At 36.2% G+C, this 21,426-nt stretch overlaps 1 protein-coding gene across 1 annotated transcript in view; it reads left to right on the forward strand.

Moving 5' to 3' along the window:
• Positions 1–271: 271 nt before the first annotated feature.
• Positions 272–21,426, forward strand: part of LOC127631610 (gastric inhibitory polypeptide receptor-like) — a 31,490-nt gene continuing 10,335 nt past the window's right edge. The window contains exons 1-9 of the mRNA XM_052109865.1: positions 272–469; positions 10,476–10,577; positions 14,260–14,431; positions 14,717–14,807; positions 15,133–15,240; positions 16,949–17,070; positions 18,497–18,603; positions 19,426–19,579; positions 20,982–21,141. Coding sequence (XP_051965825.1) covers positions 14,375–14,431; positions 14,717–14,807; positions 15,133–15,240; positions 16,949–17,070; positions 18,497–18,603; positions 19,426–19,579; positions 20,982–21,141 — 799 coding nt within the window. The 5' untranslated portion in view covers positions 272–469; positions 10,476–10,577; positions 14,260–14,374. The remainder of the gene's footprint in view (positions 470–10,475; positions 10,578–14,259; positions 14,432–14,716; positions 14,808–15,132; positions 15,241–16,948; positions 17,071–18,496; positions 18,604–19,425; positions 19,580–20,981; positions 21,142–21,426) is intronic.

Consider the following 21,426-nt stretch of genomic DNA (forward strand, 5'->3'; position numbering starts at 1 on the left):
CCTCATATTTGTAGATGACAAATGAATAAAACTACCAACGTACTAAAGGAATATTAATTTGTCCTCATATGTGTCCTCTGTGGCCAATGTAACTTCATAGATTGTAATTTCCTAAGCTTTCAATACATTTTAGTTGAATTTTGCAAGGGTCTATTTAGTTGTGATGTTCACAAGGGGTTGTAGTTACAGATTGTGTGGCTCCTGTGCCTTTAAGGAACACGAACATTCATCTGTCACATTACAATAGGTGACCCAGTCGGGTGTACGCGCGCACAGAGGCTCTATGTGATGGACGTGTGGCAGCACACTTTCATTTTCTCCTGCGACCTATAGAATGATTAATAACGCCAAGAAGTAGAGCGAAACAACTTTTCAAATTTACTGAGGATATTGACTTTTCTTTGTTTGACTGAACCAAAGGAATTTAGGAACATATAGTACATTATTCAAGATCATGTTTCCCCGAACGGTAAGACATCAGGGCTTGTTTTGTGACTGTGTCTGTTGGGTTATGAATGTTCTTGGACTATAAGCATCGTTTGAAGAAACGGGCTGATCATGGCTATTTACATGTTTATGATACAAACATAATCACTGCATATGGGTTAACAGATGTTGCTGCTGTTTGTATGCTGTTCCAACCATGATTCAACATTTTATATTTCTGTATAAGCAAAATAATAAATTACTTTATACTGCATGCTTGAGTTTGGGATGAGATAGGTCACAAATTATATAGCCTATAGTCTATACACTGAAAAGTGGTGATGTTTTTTTTTTTTCAGTGTCTCGTGCAGGAACACAGTGTTTTTTTAGACGCCGTGGCAAGTTAAAAAGTATTTCAACTTTCAAAAATGCGTCTCGAGACAGCTGCGTTCTCTTCTATTTCTGCGTCAAGCTTTTTTCTTTTTCTTTCTTTCTTTCTTTCTTTCTTTCCTTCTTTCTTTCTTTCTTTCTTTCTTTCTTTCTTTCTTTCTTTCTTTCTTTCTTTCTTTCTTTCTTAAGTGCAAGGACGCGTTTTGTCTGAACGGCGTCAAAGGTTCTATTTATTGATCTAACCATTAAAATATGTTCGTTGTTGTAAACGTAATGTAGTCAGGTGGATATTACCATGCGCGTAAAAGCGTTGCCATCATCTGATTTGTTTGGCATTCTGCGCATGAAAGTCCTCTTTGAAGTCATGCTTTGAAGTCAAGTCTCTCTCTCTCTCTCTCTCTCTCTCTCTCTACTGTATATATATATATATATATATATATATATATATATATATATAGTCTATAAATATAAATATATATATATATTGTCATAGGTGCGTAGAATACGTTGTGCAAGAAGACATGTTATTCAAGATATTTGAGCTTGTTGACAGTTGACCTAAGATGCTACACATCCTGAACAACTATCACAGTGATACATTTTTTGCAGTTTTTTTTTCTTTGAACAAAACATTAAAAATGACTTTGAATAATGAGGTGTGGTGCGATGACATCTTCCAATATTTCATTCAACCCTAAAACATTTAGAATATAATGAATGGTTGCTACACAAAACATCTCCAGTCATCATTAACTATCAGTTATCAGTTATCAGTTTATTAACTATAATAAACTGATATTGTCAATCAATATGTTTTATTAAAAAAAAAATTAAAAAAAATAGAAAGAAAGAAAGAAAGAAAGAAACATACTGGTTTACCACTGATCTCATCTCATATTTGGTGGCTCTGGTACAATGTGGATAATATTAAAGGGTTAGTAGTAACTCTTTAAAATGAAATTATTTAAAAAAATACTGGTTTTTTAGGCAAAACATTTTTTTTCACAGTTTCCAGAAAAAAGGGTCTATTTTTCATTTTAATTTTTAGTAGTGATTCATTAATCAGTAATTCACAAATTCTATTAAATAAGTTATAACACAGCTTTTTTATCTAAATATATAATTATGAACTTCTTAGCTTATAGTTGTCATATTGCATGTTTCATATTGGTATGTTTCCTTTCATACTGGAATTATAAGGTCATGACTGACAAGCTTTGAGTGCAAACATGAAAGGCATAAAAATGGAAAGGCCTTGACACCGCAGCAGGGAAGGCAGAAAGATACACAGTGCTAATAATTTCAACACTTAATCATAATCATTATTATTAATACTGGAGGACAGTGTTTGTTAATGTATATGCCTTTTGGAGGACTTGAAAGCAAAAGCAGTTTACAAACACGCAACCCATCCTTGAGTCTGTACCGATCATACAGTTGAGTGCAGTCACTTAAAATACCTACCCAATCCACACTTGATAGTGTACAGGAGCATCATGCCTTTTTAATGCTGCCTCTGATTTTTGAGCCAGGTTGATTTTGAATACAATGTAAAGTTGCATGATTATTGAAGGTAAAAACAGTATTTCTAAATTTGGTCTGTCTAATCAAGGGTCTGTCAACCCTACAGTATGTTAATATTTCTGCTCTGTTCACTTGTATTTTTGATTCATGCCCTTGCTCACAATACCTCTGTCATACTCTTTCAGCTCTACTTATTTGGTTTTGCAGGATAACTAAGAGTAAACAAGTATAGATTCTGAGAAACAGCTTGTATCCATGATTTGGATAGTGTAATCCTCTGTTTGAAATCCTCATGGCACACTTCTGGAAAGACAGAAGTGTGCCATGAGACCTGGAGGAAGCTTTGTCCTAACTGACCCTGCACCCCTGCTCTCCCATTGTCAAATGTCTTTCCTTATGTTGTTCTGCTTATGTAACTATTGCCAAAGGGTTTTACTCCAAGCTATTTTTTAATTATCTTTAAATATTGATGCTGAAGATTTGTGCTCTCAATGCAGACCTGTTTCAGATGTCCTTGATTTTTCCTCATCGTGGGACGGCGCTATTTTGAAAGTGTATTTCACATAAAGGAATGTGATGCATGATTCTCTCATTTAAAAGTAATTAGTAATGATAGAACCAAAGCAAAAAGAAGATATTAATGAAAAAATGATGTATGTCTGGGTGGAGTTATTGTTTTTTTTAGCTCTATAACTAAGAGAAAATTCAATTGAATCCACTGGTTACTTTGAATCATGGACTTATATCATTATACAAGGAACTATAAACACATATATAACATAAATAAATCTAGTCTGATGTCATAGACTTGAAATTTAATAGGGTAAAGAAAACATAAAATTTGTATCACATTACACCAAATTGAGGAATCTTTAATTGTATACAATAACATAGAACCTCAGAGAACCTAACACAGACTAGCCTAACAGAATTATATGGTTCTATCTATATTTACATTTATGTATTTGGCAGATGCTTTTATCCAAAGCTTACAGTGCACTTATTACAGGGACAATCTAGAGTTAAGTGCCTTAATCAAGGACCCAATGGTGGTGGCCTTGGGGATCGAACCATCGAACTTATGATTAACAATTATGTGCTTTTGCCCACTACGCCACCACCACTCCAGTATTCTACCCTCTTTGTAGAGCATGTTTACTAGCTAGAAAGTTATCTAATTTGAGGTGAAATAAGATGTAGCACAAGCAAATACATTGCTGAAATTATTGTCTGTTCCAGCTTTAAATCGAACTGATTTGATTGTCATTTCTGAATCTCTCACCAAAAGAAAAATAAGCAGTGTCTTATGGAGGACGAGGACTGCTGTTATTAAAAATAAATAAATAAATACATTTAAATAAAAGTTAAAATATTACATACATAATTATTTGTACTTTAATTTGCTTATTTTATGTATAATTCTATTAATTTATTTCCACATTAATTTATTTCCACATATAGTTATTCCCTTAATTATTTATTTCTACATTTATTTATTTTTACATATATTTATTTCTATATATATTTATTGATTCATGTATATATATTTTTTTATTTCCATATTTATATATTTCCACATTTATTTATTTATTCATGTATTTATTTGTTCATATGGTAATGAAGGGGGTGTGTTTTATCCCTGAGGCATAGGGGTTGAACTCAGATTGCTCCAGAGTGGAGCTTGGAGGCCACAGTGACATCTTGGTGGTTGACAAAAATAAATACATAAATACAAATACACATTAATGGATTGAAAATTTTTGAGCGAGCGAGTTGAGCGAGTTTAATGGGAAATTAATATCTGTACTGAATGAATGATTTTGAGGTCTTATATCAAAATATTATATCACTACTGTTTAACAAAATGTATATCTCTTCACAGACTCTTTTTAAAATCCCTGCAGGGATTTCTAAAATGCCCGAAACTCTGCTGAATATTTTGTCCGCAAATCTGAACAAAAACTACCCCTCCAACAGATCTGATAACAGACACGTTTTACATTGGTAAATTACATTTTTACATTGCATGTGAATTTATCCAGTGTCATATTTAATGTAATCGCACAGATGTTGGCGATAGGAGCTTGCCGTTGCCGAATAGGTATAGCCGAACTAGGCAGCTCTGCTTAGTGAGGGTGGCAAAAGGGCAGCACTTTGAGCTCGACTGCTTTGCCTTAGGGATAAAGCACACCCCCCTCATTACCATACGGACAAAGAAATGTAGACATAAATAAATGTAGAAATAACTAAGGGAATAAATAAATGTGGATATAAATTTATTTGAAAATTAAAGTATACAATTATACATAAATAAGGAAATAAAAGTATAAATGCTTATGTATGACAGATTTTAACATTTGCAAATATATTTATATATTTATTTATTTTTAATAACGGCAGTCCTCGTCCTCCATAGTGTCTGGACTGCACAAATCACTGAAGATGCATAATCGATTCAGAAATAGAAATAAACTTATTCGGCTAATAGAATATCCTCTTTTTCATAATGACCCATCTACTGTAACTTTAAAAAGCTTTGCGGCTGGTTTTGGGGACACTACAGTAATCATAACAAGACCAGGTTTAGATTGCCATAGATCACAGAAATATATGTCAAAGGAATGCTAAACAAGCTTTTTTGAACATTGAGAGAGCAGGCCATTACTGCAGTCGAAGGAGAGGTCTGCTCTGTCTCCTCTGTTTCAGAGGTTTAATAGAACTCTATGCCCATTCTACATTCCAGTTCTCTGAGCAGAGAACAACAATTACACATAAAAACATCACAGACCTTTGGGAATTTATTTGATGTTTATTTGGCTTTTACAAACTAACAAAAATGCATCTAAATCAAACTAGCAAAGGGTCAAATCAACCTTTGTATAATTTGTATTGAATGAGCAACACTACCAGCAAAAGTACCCTTTGCAAACAACTTTGAACTTTATATGAGGGCCGATACAGAATGGTGTATCGGTGCTCATTATCAATATGTAGAAATTGGCTAAAATATCCTATTGTCACCAAAAGTCATGCCATTGGTTGCACCAATGTTGCCATACTGATCACACTATAAATTGTGAAACAGTAGTTTGAAAGTTTTACTCTGTTTTTGCTCACTGAAATTTGAATCACTGACCCCAGTGTTACTGAATGTATGGGCACATTAGCTCAAGTTTCTGGTGAAATGTCAATAGAGTGGCGCCAAAAGCAATTATTAGTTGTAAATGATATAGGCTAATACAGTCAACAGATATGAATACACCCGAACCCTAAGCATAACCATCAGTGGAGTAAAGATGCAAATTTAGAATGAAAATGCAACCTCTGAAACTCTCACCTTTGTTCATGTGAAAGTGATTTATCCTGGTCCTCACGGGACCAGAACATGTGTCTTAGAGGTTGTTCACTAGAGGGAAAAGTTTTGAATTTGTGTAAAAGTTGTCTGCTGAGGGATGGTGCTTGTCAGTAATGTGCTGAATGTGGCTGATATCAGGGTGCTTGAACTTTCGTAAGCAACACAACCTGCAAATGTTTTTATATACTTGTCTCTGCACACTGTTTTAAGATGGATTAGGAGAAAGTAATTTAACATTGAAAAAATTACACTTCAGAGGAATAAACAGTGTTTAGCCATAGTCCTTACTCAACAGACCATGCATTTCCATTGGTTAATTTTTCCCATATTTTGTCATTCAATAACCATTTGCACCTTATGATGCTGATAGAGTTTTTTTTAGAGTTGTTAAGCCTAAATTTAATATGACATACCGGTCGGCACACTTTAGGGCAATTCAGGGACGGACTGGCCATCGGGAGAACCGAGCAGGCCGGGGGGTTGGCTACGAAAGGTGCCGAATGGGCTGCGATAAGCTAAAATGAGCTGCTGTGTTATGCAGAACGGACCATAAAATGGCGCCGCGATATGCACAAAAGGACAGCAAACTTTTACCCCCCCACAACTTTTGGGCCAGTTGCCATGTAAAATCCTGGGCCGATTTCTCTTCCAGTCCAGCCCTGGTAATAATTAATTTCTAGTGTATTAGAGGTCCAGTTGTGGGCAGGGAATGAGTTATGTAAGCAAGTGCATTTACTAAGGTTTGACTTTGCGGTACAGCTTGACTCGACTCGACTCTGCTCGCTTTTTGGGGGTTTTCCACTGTGGATAGTACCTGGTACCTGATACTTTTTTTAGTAGCACCTCAGTCGAGGTTCCAAGCGAGCCGATCCAATACTATTTGTGAGGTCAAAACCCTGCAGATCACTGAATGGTCAGAGAGAATCGTCACTACCAGCGTCACTGGATTTGTGACACAGGACATCAACCCGCAAGTTTTATAGTTTTGTGACTTTCGAGTTGTAAAAAGAAATGGCTGTGTGCAAAACAATGGGGTGGTCAATAAATGAGGTGCAGACGATCCTCTCATTAGCAACGAACAAAGCGAAAAAGTATTTCAGGAAGTGACTCAGCTATTGTCACATGACTACCACTGGACCTAACAACAGTGTAGGGAAAAGTAAAAAGTGACTACAGAACCATCAAGGACCACAACAGCTGGAGTGGTTCAAACAGAAGAAAGTGGAAGTGGTTCAACCAAATGGATGCTATCTATGGCAATAGACCAGCGAGCAATGGAGGGAGAGTGCCCTGAACTCATAGCATTGTTGGGGTCCACGATGGAGGATTGGTACGTTTTGTTACGTTAACTCTATATTCTGCTTGAAAGCTTCACTTTATTTAGTTGACCAGCTACTGGAAAGCTAGCTTCTAAAACAACCAGGCCAATTCAACTGTTACACATGTCTAAATTCACCATGCAACAACTGCTTTATGCAGCACAATGAGCTAGTGGCTAACAGCTAGCAGTTGTGTTATTGTTTATGTTCAGTAATGTTTGTGTCGCGTTTAAGATGATGTCACGGCAGTAGAGGCGGCGCAACTATGACGATCAGTCTATAATCCCACCCACGTTGAGGCAGCACTAAACTGCAGTGGAAAAGCACGCTTAGAAAAGTAAAGTGAGCAGAGTCGAACCGTAATGTGCAGTGGAAAAGTGCCATTTGTGTGAGGTTTCATCATGAAGACATTGCTGCCTCAAAAGCAAGCAATTAATCTACTCTCTCCTCTTTTTATTTCACTCACAAATCTGCAACTATGCAGGGTTGTTATAAGGTGCTTTTTTAAGGTGCGGAGACGTAGTGTGTGTGGAGGCTCACAATATTCTCCATGGCATCCACGCTCAACTCACCACACGCCCTGCCGAGAGCGAGAACCACACATTATAGCAACCACAAGGAGGTTACCCCATGTGACTATACCCTCCCTAGCAACCGTGCCAATTTGTTTGATTAGGAGACCTGGCTGGAGTGACTCAGCACACCCTGGATTTGAACTCTTGACTCCAGGGGTGGTAGTCAGCGTCAATACTGCTTTCCTTACATAGCACTGAAATGTGCTTACACTGGTAAGATGTGCTCACTGAAATGTGCTCTCTACAGATGATTAGTAAGCTGGAAAAATTTAGCTTTTTTAAAGAATATTTACTAAGTTTACTTGCTACATTAATCATGGCTGATTTAGATTGCAGCTATTTAAGTTTTTAAATGAGAAGTTCAGTACATTAGGTGTCTTGAACTACTATGTACAAATAAAATACATACAATATTTATTGTGCAACTAACTGCATGATGTTCTGCAAAATTCTCACAAGATACTTGTTTGCTGCTACTAAGTTTGAGGTGCAGGCAGGTTTAGATGTTGGGGTAAGGTTAGGGTTTAGGGTAAGGGTTGGACAATATTTAGGTTTAGGAGTAAGGTTAACATGTTTTGTCAGACAAACTAAGTTGAACAATGATAAGTGTTAGTATAGTTTTGATTAAGCTAATTATGCTTTAATAATAAGAATTAATTATGCCAATAAGGAGAAAGCAATCTGACCTTACAGTAGATTTTGACTTATTAGATTGGTCTGTTCTACCTATATTAGAAACACTGCCACCAGTGGCCAAAGCGTTAAATGTTGGTGGCATATGGGCACACGTGAGCTCCATTTTCCATGTGAAATGTCCATGGAGGGGAGCCATAAGTGAGTTGTGAAGCAGTTGTTTTCAGCTGCTTTGGATGTAATGCAGTGAAGAGGAATTCATATTTTACAAACTGAGAGGGGAAATGCAGCTTCCAAATCATACTTGTCAGTGATTATGCAAACAAGATTACTTCCTAGTTTCAATGCAGGATCTCCACGCTGCTGAAGTCACATGCTTCCAATCATGCCACAAGTGAAGGTAATCTCACCGAATCAATGCAAAAATGTCTGTTGGGAGATCGCACTTGTCGGGGATTTACCAAAAGTGTCCGATTCTAGTCTACTGGAACTCTCGGAAACAAGATGCTGACTTCCCGTGTGATCATGTTGAAGACACAAGAGTTCACATCAAGAACGAACCCCTAATCGTTATTTTAAGAAACCAAAATTGTATTTAACTTGATTGCTGTGATCACCATGCATTTTTAATGTAAGAAAAAGGCAGATTTTACATTTTGATAATAACTCCTTTTATGTTCTGCTCAAGTTTTGAGCGAGTTTCTGAATCTTGATTGGACTGACTAAATTTTGACCTGTCAATGTATGATTTCTTTTTTAATTCTTGGACCCTTATTAGACTTGATCATTGTGCTCAATGCAATAAAACAATTTCCTTGTTATTTCAGACCAAGGCAACAGTTGGAATACTGTATATCTAATGTTCAGGATTCCCTGCTGTTGGAACGCTTTTAAATGATTCCCACCGGCCATGTCCTCTTACTCCCTGTGTGAGAAGACATTAGTGCCCAGGCAGAAAACACAGCTGCCTTAAATTTTTTATTTCACTTGATATCCTGCTTTTTGTTGAGAGTGACAGTAACAAACAAACTGCCAACATCTGGTGATTGTAAGTCAACTTATTCAGTTAGAATGTTTTTTGTGTGTGTGTGTGTGTGTGTGTGTTTGGTTTACGAGGAAATTTATTCAGGTTAGAAACTGCTAATTACAAGGGTATTATGCTATAAATGTAGTTTATGAGGACATTTCTAGTGTCCCCATAATTCAAATCACATAAAAAAAAATACTAAACGATGTTTTTTTGAAAATGTAAAAATGCAGAAAGTTTTTTGTGAGGGTTAGGTTTAGGGGAAGTGTTAGGGGATAGAATCTATTTTCCGTATATTATAAAAATAATTATGTCTATGGAGAGTCCTCATAAGGATAACCGCACTAACATCACCTTTTTTATACCTTTGTTAAGAATTTTAGGGTGATTTTGAGGTGAAAATAGTTGCATATCTTTTGCTTTCACATGGTATTTCACTGAAAGAACATGTGTACAGCTTTCCATTAGCATCCTGATTCTTTACTACAACAGTGCTACGCTGGTGCAGGACCCCACGGAAGTACGTGATCTTGATGTGCGCATGAGCAAAATCTACAAGCTGGGGTAAACAAGGCAACGCTAATCATTCAATAGCTGAGGTTTGAGCCCCAAAAAGAGCGAGTCTTTGTGCCCGTGAGCAAGTCATTTAACCTCAGGTTGCTTCAAGGGTATTGTCACTGTAAAATGTGTACTGTTTGTCACATTAGATAAATGCACCGATGAATTAAATTGTATTTAATATTATTATTATTATTATTATTATTAATACATATTTTTAGCAAAATCACATTACAAATCTTGCAACACCACATATGTAATACAATATTTATTGAAACAAATAAGGTTTATCATATAAACATGACTTTGTTTGTTTTTAAGATTTTCCAGGAGACCAAACAATATATATTTCCACAATAAGACAAAATCATCATCAATATCCTTGAAAATAAAATAAGATACATTTAGTCAAAAAAGGCATTACAAATGGGCAGTGCCAAAACAAACTAACCAGTTTCTGAGCGGTTAATCACTTTTATCTTTAAATGTATTGCTGACTTAATTTGTCACGTCAAGTTGGTTTATTGTCATTTATCTTTTGTGTGGAAGGGGAAGAAACTAAATATAGTGTCACTTGAGCCACAGTGCAGAAGACTTTACCTTTACCAACACTTAACACAATGACCAGTAGAGTATGACTGCTTACTAAATAATGTCCTTTTTTCCAGGTGTACAATATTTTGTCTGCTCCAAAACCAAGTGAGTGTCCTCCGGCGGCAGCATTTTAAGGCATCATAGGCCCGCCCCTGACGCGAAGGCTGTTCCAAAAGGTAGGTTTCTTAATTATGTTTAAGAAATCTGGTTTTGGCCAAGTAATGTATTATCGGATATATCATTTCCTTAGAAGGTGATTCCAGAATGCACTGGGATGAACTTGGTGGAATAATAAATCCAAGATGGCAGACGAAGCGAGATAAATTTTGAATATAAGTACTTATATAATCCATTCAGTACTGATAAGTATCGATAAATCTCAGTTTAACATGATATAAAATGGACTAATTTACCCAGAATGTGTGTGCTGTGCATATTTATGCTCATTAGAGGATTGCATAGTATTGAATCGTGTCTTCCATGCGCTGCACGTGAGGAGCGCTATTTGAATGGCGCGTTGAGTTGCCACCTATGTAAAGCGCTCCAAATCATACTCTTATGAGGCTCCATTTAAGTTAGAATGCTGCCATAGAAGAAAGTTGCCTATATAGGCAGGAGACAGCAAGGCAGTTCACTAAGTTTTGGAACAGAAGTTCCAAATCATGGTTGATTTTCCTGACCGAAGGTTTGACCGATTTATAGCCTAAAAAGGATTTTGTGATGTTGTGCAGCTCAAGAGTGTTGCTCTGTGACAGCTGCTAATTGTCAGATTTAAGCAAACATGCTTTTGAATATAAAAGACTTGCCAGCACAACAGAGGAATGTGTTCTCCACTTGGCTTTAAAGTAAACATGAAATCAAAATTGACACTGTTTAATACATGTTCCAGGCCATATTGAGTATGATTCATAATGTGCATGTTCATATGTTTAAACATTTCTTAAAGGAATAGTTCACCCAAAAATGAAAATTCTCTCGTGATTTACTCACCCTCATACCATATCAGATGTGTATGACTTTCTTCTGCAGAAGTCAATTGAAGATTTTTAGAAGAATATGTCAGCTCAGTTGGTCCACATAGTGAAAGTGTATGAACCTACAGAACTGAGATATTCTTCTAAAAATCTTCATTTGAGTTTTGCAGAAGAAATAAAGTCATACACATCTGATATGGTATGAGGGTAAGTAAATCACGAAAGAATTTTCATTTTGGGTGAACTAACCCTTTAAAAGCAACGCTGTTTGCATGAAACCCGTTTTAGGCTACTTCTGCAATGTAACAGATTTTTGACTGAAACAGGATCTTTAATGTAATTTAAAAAAACTATAAAAAAAAATAGGACATTACTGATTTTATTATTCAGTATTCAGATCGTGAAATGTGGATGTTGCATCCCGGAATGAAGCCTGCTGATTGGAGGAGAGGGGTCGTAAAGTAAGAAGGTTTTTTAACATCAGCCAATAAGGAAAGATGCATTTTTTTATTAATTAATTAATTTATTTATTTATTAATAAATACTTTTAGTTCTTAAATGGTTGCTTGAGAAATGTTGGTTGTTGTGTCATTGGTGCTGGCAAAGAATACTGATGTGATGCAGTTCACATTGTCCAGATATTCTTTTTGCATAAATATATTTTTGGCTGTGGATATTCTGGGTTAAATATCCTTCTAAGAGTTAATTGAAAAATTATTTGAAGTTCAGACCATATAAACACTGCAGAAATGTGCTGATGATTTGTTCTTGGCCTCCTGGAGTAAATTGTTGAGTATCTCTATCAATGAGTTCTGGCATACACCCTACCTAGAAATTACTTGTTTGTTTTCAAATGCGCCCCAATCCACCATGGTATAAAACATGGAAACATCTGCTAAAGATACCTATATCTATACCTATCTCAGTAGACTAGAAAAACATCTAGTGCTTTAGCTTTGGTGAAAAATATAAATTAAATTTGACCAGTTTTGCATGTTGATATAATCTAATGGGTACACAAGTATGTCTTATGTCCAAAATAAAGGACTCAATCATTGGTACTTAACAGGCTTAAATCAAGGTCAAAATGTCTCCTCTGGTCTTCATTATTGATTAAAGGTGAAGTTTGGGGAGATGGGATACTGGAAGAATTGTTGAAGTAAGTTAAGTAAGAGGTAAGCAACTGTTTATATACCCCTAGCGATGTGATTTAAGTGATTATATTGGACGTACTGTTCTTGAACTTCCTTCCGGTACCACTTCATGTGTTGTGTTTGTACCCTCAGCATTTTCCAGCCTGCTTAGCACAACACAACAAATACTATAAATATTTGAAAACCAACCTGATCATACATGATTTAGCAGGACATGATTGCCTGTTGGGTCACTCCTTTATTTAAACATCATCTGGATAAATAAAATCCCTTAAGCAGGCTTGAAGAGGCTTCATAAAGGTGTACTCTGGGAGAGAGGTAATATGACCTTACTTGAACTGTCATTCCGTCAATTGAGCTGTTTGGTGGGTACCTGTCTGTTTAGATTCACTGCATTTTAAAGGTGCACTAATTTTTTAAGTGTCTTCTTGGACATACTCTTACGGTACACCTACAGAAGTGGTGTGGATGCAGCATCATTCAAACAATAGTTTTCAGTTACTTATGCCATTGTAGAAATGCTATATTCACAGTTACAGTAGCCATGATTAATTTAAGCCATGAGTGAGTGAAAGTGTCCAATAACAAGGCAGTTACTGAAATTAAACAAGTAGCATTTGACTGGACATGTGATCCTTACATGGCCGCCCGCTCCCTGAGGGAACCCTCTCCATGTAGATTAAAACAACTTTTATTTGGTTACTGATATGACTGGAGTCCCCATCTCATGAGAGTGCTCATGATTTTATACATATGTTTCAAAATTGCTATTCTTTTCTTTAGGAGCAAAATTAGTTAATCAGCAAATTGTTGCATCACAGATTTTTGACGTCTCTTAGTCAGCAAGTGCAACAAAACAAAATGTTTATTTAGAATATGTAAAGACTGACAGAATTGAGTTTATGGCAACATAATTTCCTTTCTTGCAATTATAATTGTACTGAGACCTTCCTTCAGAAATCTAATATTTTTGAAAATGACATCAATAACAAAATGTCCAATATTTCCTGTCATTTACATAATTATGACAAGATTAAGATAAAAAATTGGAAGCTTTCTCTGTAACACGTCACAATAATGTTCCAGTCGTTAACATTAGTTAATGCATTAGGTATCATGAACAAACAATTAACAATATATTTTTTCCAGCATTTGTTAATCTTAGTTAATGTTAGTTCATAAAAATACAATTGTTCAGTGTTAGCTCATGTTAGTTCATAGTGCATTAACTAATGTTAATATATACAACTTTTAATTTTAAACATTTATTAGTATGTTTTAATTAACATTAGGTTTTGTTTTAATCTTAGTTAACATTAACTAAGATTAAAACAATTCTGTAAAAGTATTGTTCATTGTTACTTCATTTTAACCAATATTGTTAACTAATGTTATTCAATGGAAATTAATGTAAATATACAATTAAGACAATAAAACATAATCTTAGCATTGTTTAAAATGTCAAAATAAATAGTGATGTACAGGATCATATTAATAAAAAAAACTACTTTTGTAGTTAATGCAGTTTGATGTCAGAGGGAGTACTCGAATTGACATGTATAATTGTCATGTATTGTCATGAGAGAGAGAGAATTTATTAAAGCTACAGTTTATACAGAATAGAGGCTTATAACTGAGGGTTTCAAGAGTTTGCAGCCATCTGGACATTAATTCTTTCTGAGCTGTCATATGTCCATCATGGTTTTCTCTGCTATGTTTTGGTTCTGAAGGGCACAGCAGGTGGCACGCTGGTCCGAAACTATGGGCTACTCTGGGTCTGAGTTGGGTTGGATGAGGGCCCATCTCTGAGATGTCTGGCCTTCAGCCCTGGTACCTGTCTCAGTGATGAAGAGCATCCCTACCATCCTCCTCCTCACTCTATCTGTCTTGTCCAGAGCAGAGGTATGGATCAACAACTACTTTTTGAAGCAAAAGTAAAAAGGAACTCATATATAATGCATTTCATTATGTTCAAGTGTATGATTCGACTAATTTGCTCAGTACGATAACCAAACAGGAGGCCATTACACAACGTAAATATCAGTTATTAATGCACTTTTACAGAACCAGTGCTCAAAAGGCCAATATTTAAAAAAATATTTGCTTGCCGTAGTGACATTTTCATTGGCCCTGACGCAAGTGCCTGAAAAAACGTTCTAGCCTCATTGTGTAATACATGTTTTTCAGAGTGGGAAGACGGTAAAGGATACAGTGCAAGAATGGAACAGGTATCGGAACGAGTGCCTTGTAAAGATTGCCTCAGATTCCACCCCCTCAGGTAGGCATTAGATAAATCCATTCATGCCTCTGTGCATGTGTGCGTGTGTGTGTTTCCATACCAACAGTAAAAAAAGAGGTGGTTGAGATTTATTATGTATATAAGAGAAGTAAACACACAGAGAGGTACGTTTCACTATCCACACTAAATGTTTGTCATGGTTCTGACAGTATAAATCTGCTTGTAAAAGTAGTGTGAATAAGGATAGTCATTGTTCTAATGGGGAATTCAACAATTGGACAAACAGATTTTATATGAGTTTCAGATGTCTTCTTTATCATTTTCATCAATGTCATATTCATGTTATCTCTATTCTTTCCATTAGGATTGTTTTGCAAACGCATGTTTGATATGTACGCTTGTTGGACAGATGGAGTGCCAAACACAACTGTCAAAGTTCCCTGCCCCTGGTATCTGCCTTGGTATGATCAAGGTATGACTACCACCAATTCTAATTACTATTATAGTTTAATATTTCCAGAATAAAATGTGAGTGTTGCCATCCAGTGCAAAACTTGCCACGTGTCATGCTAGGGTTTTGTTAGGGCATTTTTTTGTAGTTACTCAGCGAGTTCTGGGGTGCATTTCCAAAAAGCATTGTTAGCCAACTATGGTCCCAAGTTCCATCATTACTGTCACGACTGGTGTGGAAGCAAGACAAGACAGACGAGAAGTGCGGATCCAAACGCGGTTTTATTTACAAGTAAAAATAAACAAACACAGGAACGAAAGAAAAGGTCCACGATGGGAAAAATTCAACTAAAGCACGAAACAACATTCAGAAGTATACCAGTGAGACAAACAACCACGAATGGTAAGGAAACCTCGAGTGAACACAAATTAACATCTAGGGCAAACATTGACAAACATGAGGAACATCCAGGAGCAGAGAACATGAAACGATAACATTAACCTTCAACATACAATGATCAACAGTGACTAAACAAAGAACCAGGGTTTAAATACACCGACACAATGAAGACTGAACGAGACACAGGTGAGAACAATGATGAGTGCAGGCAGTGAGGGAGGCCGGGAATTGTGGGAATTGTAGTTTTTAGACTAGGACAGTGAAACACGGGGCGGACAACAAGGAAAACGTGACATGGAGCGTGATCAGTGACGAGTGAAACAGAAAACACGGGGCAGACAACACGGGATCGTGACAATTACCAACATAGTCCAACGATTAGTTTTTTCCAAAAACCATAGTTCCAAACGAACATTAAAAACCAGCATTGCAAAGTTAGGTTTGCTTGTTTGCAATGTCAGTGTCATTTAGGCTTCTGTATTTTTCAATCCATATATATCTTTAATTCTATTTCTTCTGTCAAGATTTTTGAACCCTAAAGGTTCACCCAAGGAATTATCATTCTTTCATCATTTACTCACCCTTATTTTGTTTCAAATTTGTATGACTTTCATTCTAACACAAAAGATATTTTTATGGTGATACGATGTCTGCTTGAAATCATGATTGCCAAGGAGACTGCTGATGTCCTGATTTATAGTGAAAAAGGAATTACATTGTGGTCAAGTCTCACCCAAAACCGATTGGATTGCTTTAAGAAGACATGAATTGAACCTCTTATGCAATACATTTATGTTGCCTTTATATAATTTTTGGAGCTTAAACATTTGGTCACCATTCACATGCATTGTATGGACAAACAGACATTATACTGTATCTCCATTATATCTTCATTTGTGGTCCGCGAAAGAATGTCATACAAGTTTGAGACGACAAAGGGGTGAGTTATTGATGAGAGAATTATCAGTTTTTGGTGAACTATTCCTTTAAGAAAATGGCTTAATCCATGGTTTTTTGCAGAAAGTGGCTTTCTGAAATGTCATTCAAGCGCAGTTGTCCTTACACAGTTTAAGGGATTGAGATAAAGTGGTGAACATTTATGTTTGAAACTTAAGGCAATCAATAATGAGCAATAATAATAGTGATGCTTGTCTTAGTAATGTTGCTGCTGAAGCTGGTAGCAGAGTTAATTGATATAACTATGCTCAGATTACACTCAAGTAAACATCCAAGGAAGACATTTAGATCAGAGCTAGAAAAATACTATTTGGAAAACACCAACTAGAAAATCTAGTGTAAATCTAATGTAATCTGTTACTGTCTTCTATAGTGTACAATGGTTTTGTGTTGCGAGAATGTGGTCCAGATGGCCAGTGGCTCACCGTCAACAACAGTCGCACCTGGAGAGACCACTCACAGTGCAGTGCAGATGGCAGCCAGCAGATAGCACAGGTAAAGAGACCCCAAACAAAGCATGGACAGATAGGTGATGGGTAAATGAGAGATAAGCCTAAAATTGTAATAAACCCAAAGTTTGTATGGGTTCAACTGGCATGATGTTTCTAGAAGATGACTGAGAAGAATATTTTCCATGTAAATGTAATAATTCCATGCTGAATAATCACCTAAATAATTATGTTATTAAATTCAAATGACACAAAATGTAACTGAAAAGCAAATAGAATAATATAATTAGATGTATTGGATTTAATTTGATTTAGATACCACAGTTTAATATTTAAAAACATTCATGCCTCTTTTAAAACAACTTACCTCAACAGAGACCAGATCTGCATGAAATGACGTGTTTGGTATGTTGATCAATCCATTGGTAAAAATAAAATACAAATAAAATAAAAAAAATTGGAAACAATGTCCTCTCATTTGATGAACTCTACACTTATTTTTAAAGCTTATAGGGAAGCCAGACTTTAACTCTTGCTCGCAGAGTCAGGGTTATATGGTATTACCAGGTTGTGTAATCCTTCAGTATAAAGATGACATTACTCTCTACCTGAGGCAGCTTGTGTTGTTGTCTGTCAGTGTGGCAGATCTGTGGTGTGGAGATGTGTCTGAGTGTCTTTAAGAAAGAATTACTCAGTGAATTACTTATTTAACACAGAGTCCAATTGGACTCGTGTTCACACACAAGACATCGGAGAAAGTTCTTTCAGAGTAATCACGTGATTCAAAGTGATACCCATCATTCTCAGGTCAACACTATTACAACATGTGGTCCATTCAAACTGATGTCCTCTGATGTTTGTTGTGCGAGAATTATCACTTAGGGGTCATGACTTTATTTTTATTTTTTCTTGATCCTTTGACAAATAAGAGGTCATTATACTATAAAAACACACTGTAAGTTTCAGAACTCAAAACTTCCTCCTTACTGGAAAAAAAGAGCATTTGTTAAAACCAAGACATCTCGTTCTCCAATTCCTCCATGTTCTGATGTCACATTGTGGTAGACAGTTGCATCTGATCACCTCAAAACAACACATCAACCCCTACTTTACCTTATCACTTCCATAGCCCACTCAGTAGTGGTGAGCAGTGAGATGGCAAAGAGAGAGCAGGTCAGTCAAGAGCAGAGAGCCAATCACAACAGTGGGCATTTACTGTCAAGTCTTAAAGGAGAAAGAGCACCAAAACCAAGTGTTTCTGACATAAGGTCAGAAGTAGGGTGGAAAATGATCATGTTTTACAATGCAAGACTGTTATGTTTTGTTGTATAACGTCATTGACCTTAGTGAACCTCAAGGAACATACTAAAACAATAATAAAAAAAGGCATGATCCCTTTAACAACAACCACAGTGAAGAGGTGGCATTTGTTTGTATTGTGCTATACTTTTACTAATTTTTCACCTTCACAGGAGAATCAGATGTTGATCTTGGCCTATTTCAGGGTGATGTACACAATCGGTTACACTCTGTCTCTGATCAGCCTGTCTTTAGCACTCGTAATACTTCTCATATTCAGGTGAGTGACAGCTTTGCTTCAACTGAGACTTTCCCTGATGGTTCAGTCATACTTTTGACAAGTAAAATAAAGTGTTGTCATGCATATCAGAAGACAAACAAAGCAAAAATGTAAAAAATGCACAATAACAAAAGCACTCATAAAACCCCCATGTGATGGAAAGCTTGAGTGGCCAGAATGATCATTAGAATTGAAGTAAACATCAGTAAAAGCATGAGAAAACAGCATGTGGTTGTGACTACCTCATTACTCTGAGGATACATTTTATGTTCCATTTTAACATGAGATCATTAACTAAAGCATGGCTATCAGCAGGAGAATAACATATGTCATTTCAATTCACTTTGCATTCTTTGCAAGTTTCCTCACATTCCAACTGTCTGCATTTTTTCGTTGTGATATGACATATGGTTTCATATTTCATGTTGTGATATTTAGCCAAAGGCTACCAGAATGTCGGGGACAGTTTTGGCTTTTTTTTAACACATACTCCAAGCATGGATCCTCTGTTTGGAAATGAAATAATGATAACTGTGAAAGACTTAAGAGGTGTGAATATATTGAGTATTTGCCTCTTGTTATCATATCTATGTATCTTTCTTTTGACATTGTGTTCTTTCTATATTGTGTGTTGTTTACTGTGGCACCAACTTTGTCAGCTGCCATATTCTTGAATTGTAATTTTAAGTATCATACTAGGATTTGTTACGGATAAATGTTACAGTATTACATTACCATGTTTTAGCTTTAATATATGGGGTTGCTCCTTACTTCTTTCCAGAAGGTTATACATGTATGCATTTCTGTTTGTGAATTATGTAGGAAGCTCCGCTGCACACGTAACTACATCCACACCAACCTGTTTGCCTCGTTCATCCTGCGAGCCGTGTCCATCCTCACAAGGGACGCACTTCTTGTGAAAGATGCTCCTGAGTTCAGAGACAACAAAGATGTTTCCACCATTCTGAGTGACCAGGTAAGTGAACATGTAGTGTAAACACACACACACAGCGCACAAAAACAATTGCAAACTTGCATACAAAAATTCTTACATATATAATTACACTACTAGTTATTTTCTTCAATTTTGTTCTTGTCTAAATACTAAATATTTATACTTAAAGGGGTAGTTCTACCAAAAATGAAAATTTTGTCATCATTCACTGAATTAATTTTGTCATCATAACTTGAATTAATTTCTGTCGTGGCACGCAAATTTTTTTTTATATTTGGCAGAATGTTTAGTCTTAGTCACCATTCACTTTCATTGTATGGACATGTGACTCAGGCTGTGCTACATGTAAAGCAGGTGCCACACTTGCCAATTTTATCTGTGAATTTCATGTGTAAGATTAAATAACATAATTGCTGGCCAGGCAGAGGGAGACGAAGCTCACATTAGCATCTGTCAGTGGGAGGTCGTTTATGAAAAAATCGCTCTGTCACAGAGGCGGGGTATTGTGTTCTCGACAAGTGACCAATGAGCTTCTTCTTTTACTGAAGAACTGACAAGATGTGAAGCGGATCCGAACGTTTTCATAGCACTTAGCTGCATATCATCACAAACGCTAATTGCAATCCATAGTGAAGCGTTTTTCCTGCATTTTCTTTCCCTACACTAAAATGCCACAACAGTCTTTTTTTATTGAACACCATTTCTTTACTCACTAAAAGCTGCATATGGACATTTTCATTATACGACAGGCCTCGAAAAGATAAATACACAATCACGCACTTTCACCTGGTGCGTTTTCTCCCTTTGTTTGTTTCAAATAGGCATGTGAACACTGCAATAACACTCAGATCTGCTCCAAATCAAACATCTGAGACCAGCTGAATGGAGAGAAAATCTGTAGGTTAGCTCGTCCCTGTAATTCCTCATCAAAACGCAGATATAGCCTTTTGACTGCTATATTAGATATAAATTGATCTTAACCATTGCTTCTCTATTTTGGATTGCAGCATAACAGACATACTGTAGGTAGGATGGTGTGTCAGCAAATATCTGATATATAAAAACATGGCTTCACTCTTTCTGTGTGTAAGTGTGTGTTCTTGTGTATGAGAGGGAGAGAGAGCTTCATGACCGTGAGCTGGTATGTCTGTCTCCAATCCACCATTTGTATCAGCATATGTGTCATAACTTAGACTGAAGAGAGCACGATCTATGTAAAACAGTCTGTATGATACCCTCGGCCAATTTATTATTATAATTATAAGATTATTCTAAAGCATTCTTAATGACTGCGTTGAGGGATACAATATTTTTTTTTATTTTGGGTGAACTTTCCTTTTAAAACATTCTCAAAACATGCAGAAATTCGACTAGTTTAAGTCCACATGGTTTGGTACATTAAACCCACTTTCAACACCCACAGGCTATGTTAGGCTGCCGCGTGGCCCAGGTCGTGATGCAGTACTGTGTTGGGGCCAACTACTACTGGCTACTGGTAGAAGGTCTGTATCTTCACAATCTGCTGGTGCTGATGGTTTTCTCAGAAAACAGCTACTTCTGTGGATACCTCTTCATCGGCTGGGGTGTGTAAACATATATAACTGGATCTCTGGAAATTTAGCAGTATAAAAAGTAGAATGCAAAATGCTTTTCTTCTGAGTCTGTCAATCTGTAGAGTAACATTTTAAATATGAAAACAAGATTGAAACAATTAATTTAAAGGCAGGAAATTGAATGCAACATAAATATCAAGATATTACCAGAATGTTTAAATTGGTCACATTTAATCATTTGAATGTAGAAATTGAGTGCTATTAAAGATATATTAAAGATGTAAATTGTACTGAATTTCATCTGATATCTTCTGA

Source organism: Xyrauchen texanus, chromosome 38 (assembly GCF_025860055.1).
Source record: "Xyrauchen texanus isolate HMW12.3.18 chromosome 38, RBS_HiC_50CHRs, whole genome shotgun sequence".
Classification (NCBI taxonomy): Eukaryota; Metazoa; Chordata; class Actinopteri; order Cypriniformes; family Catostomidae; genus Xyrauchen; species Xyrauchen texanus.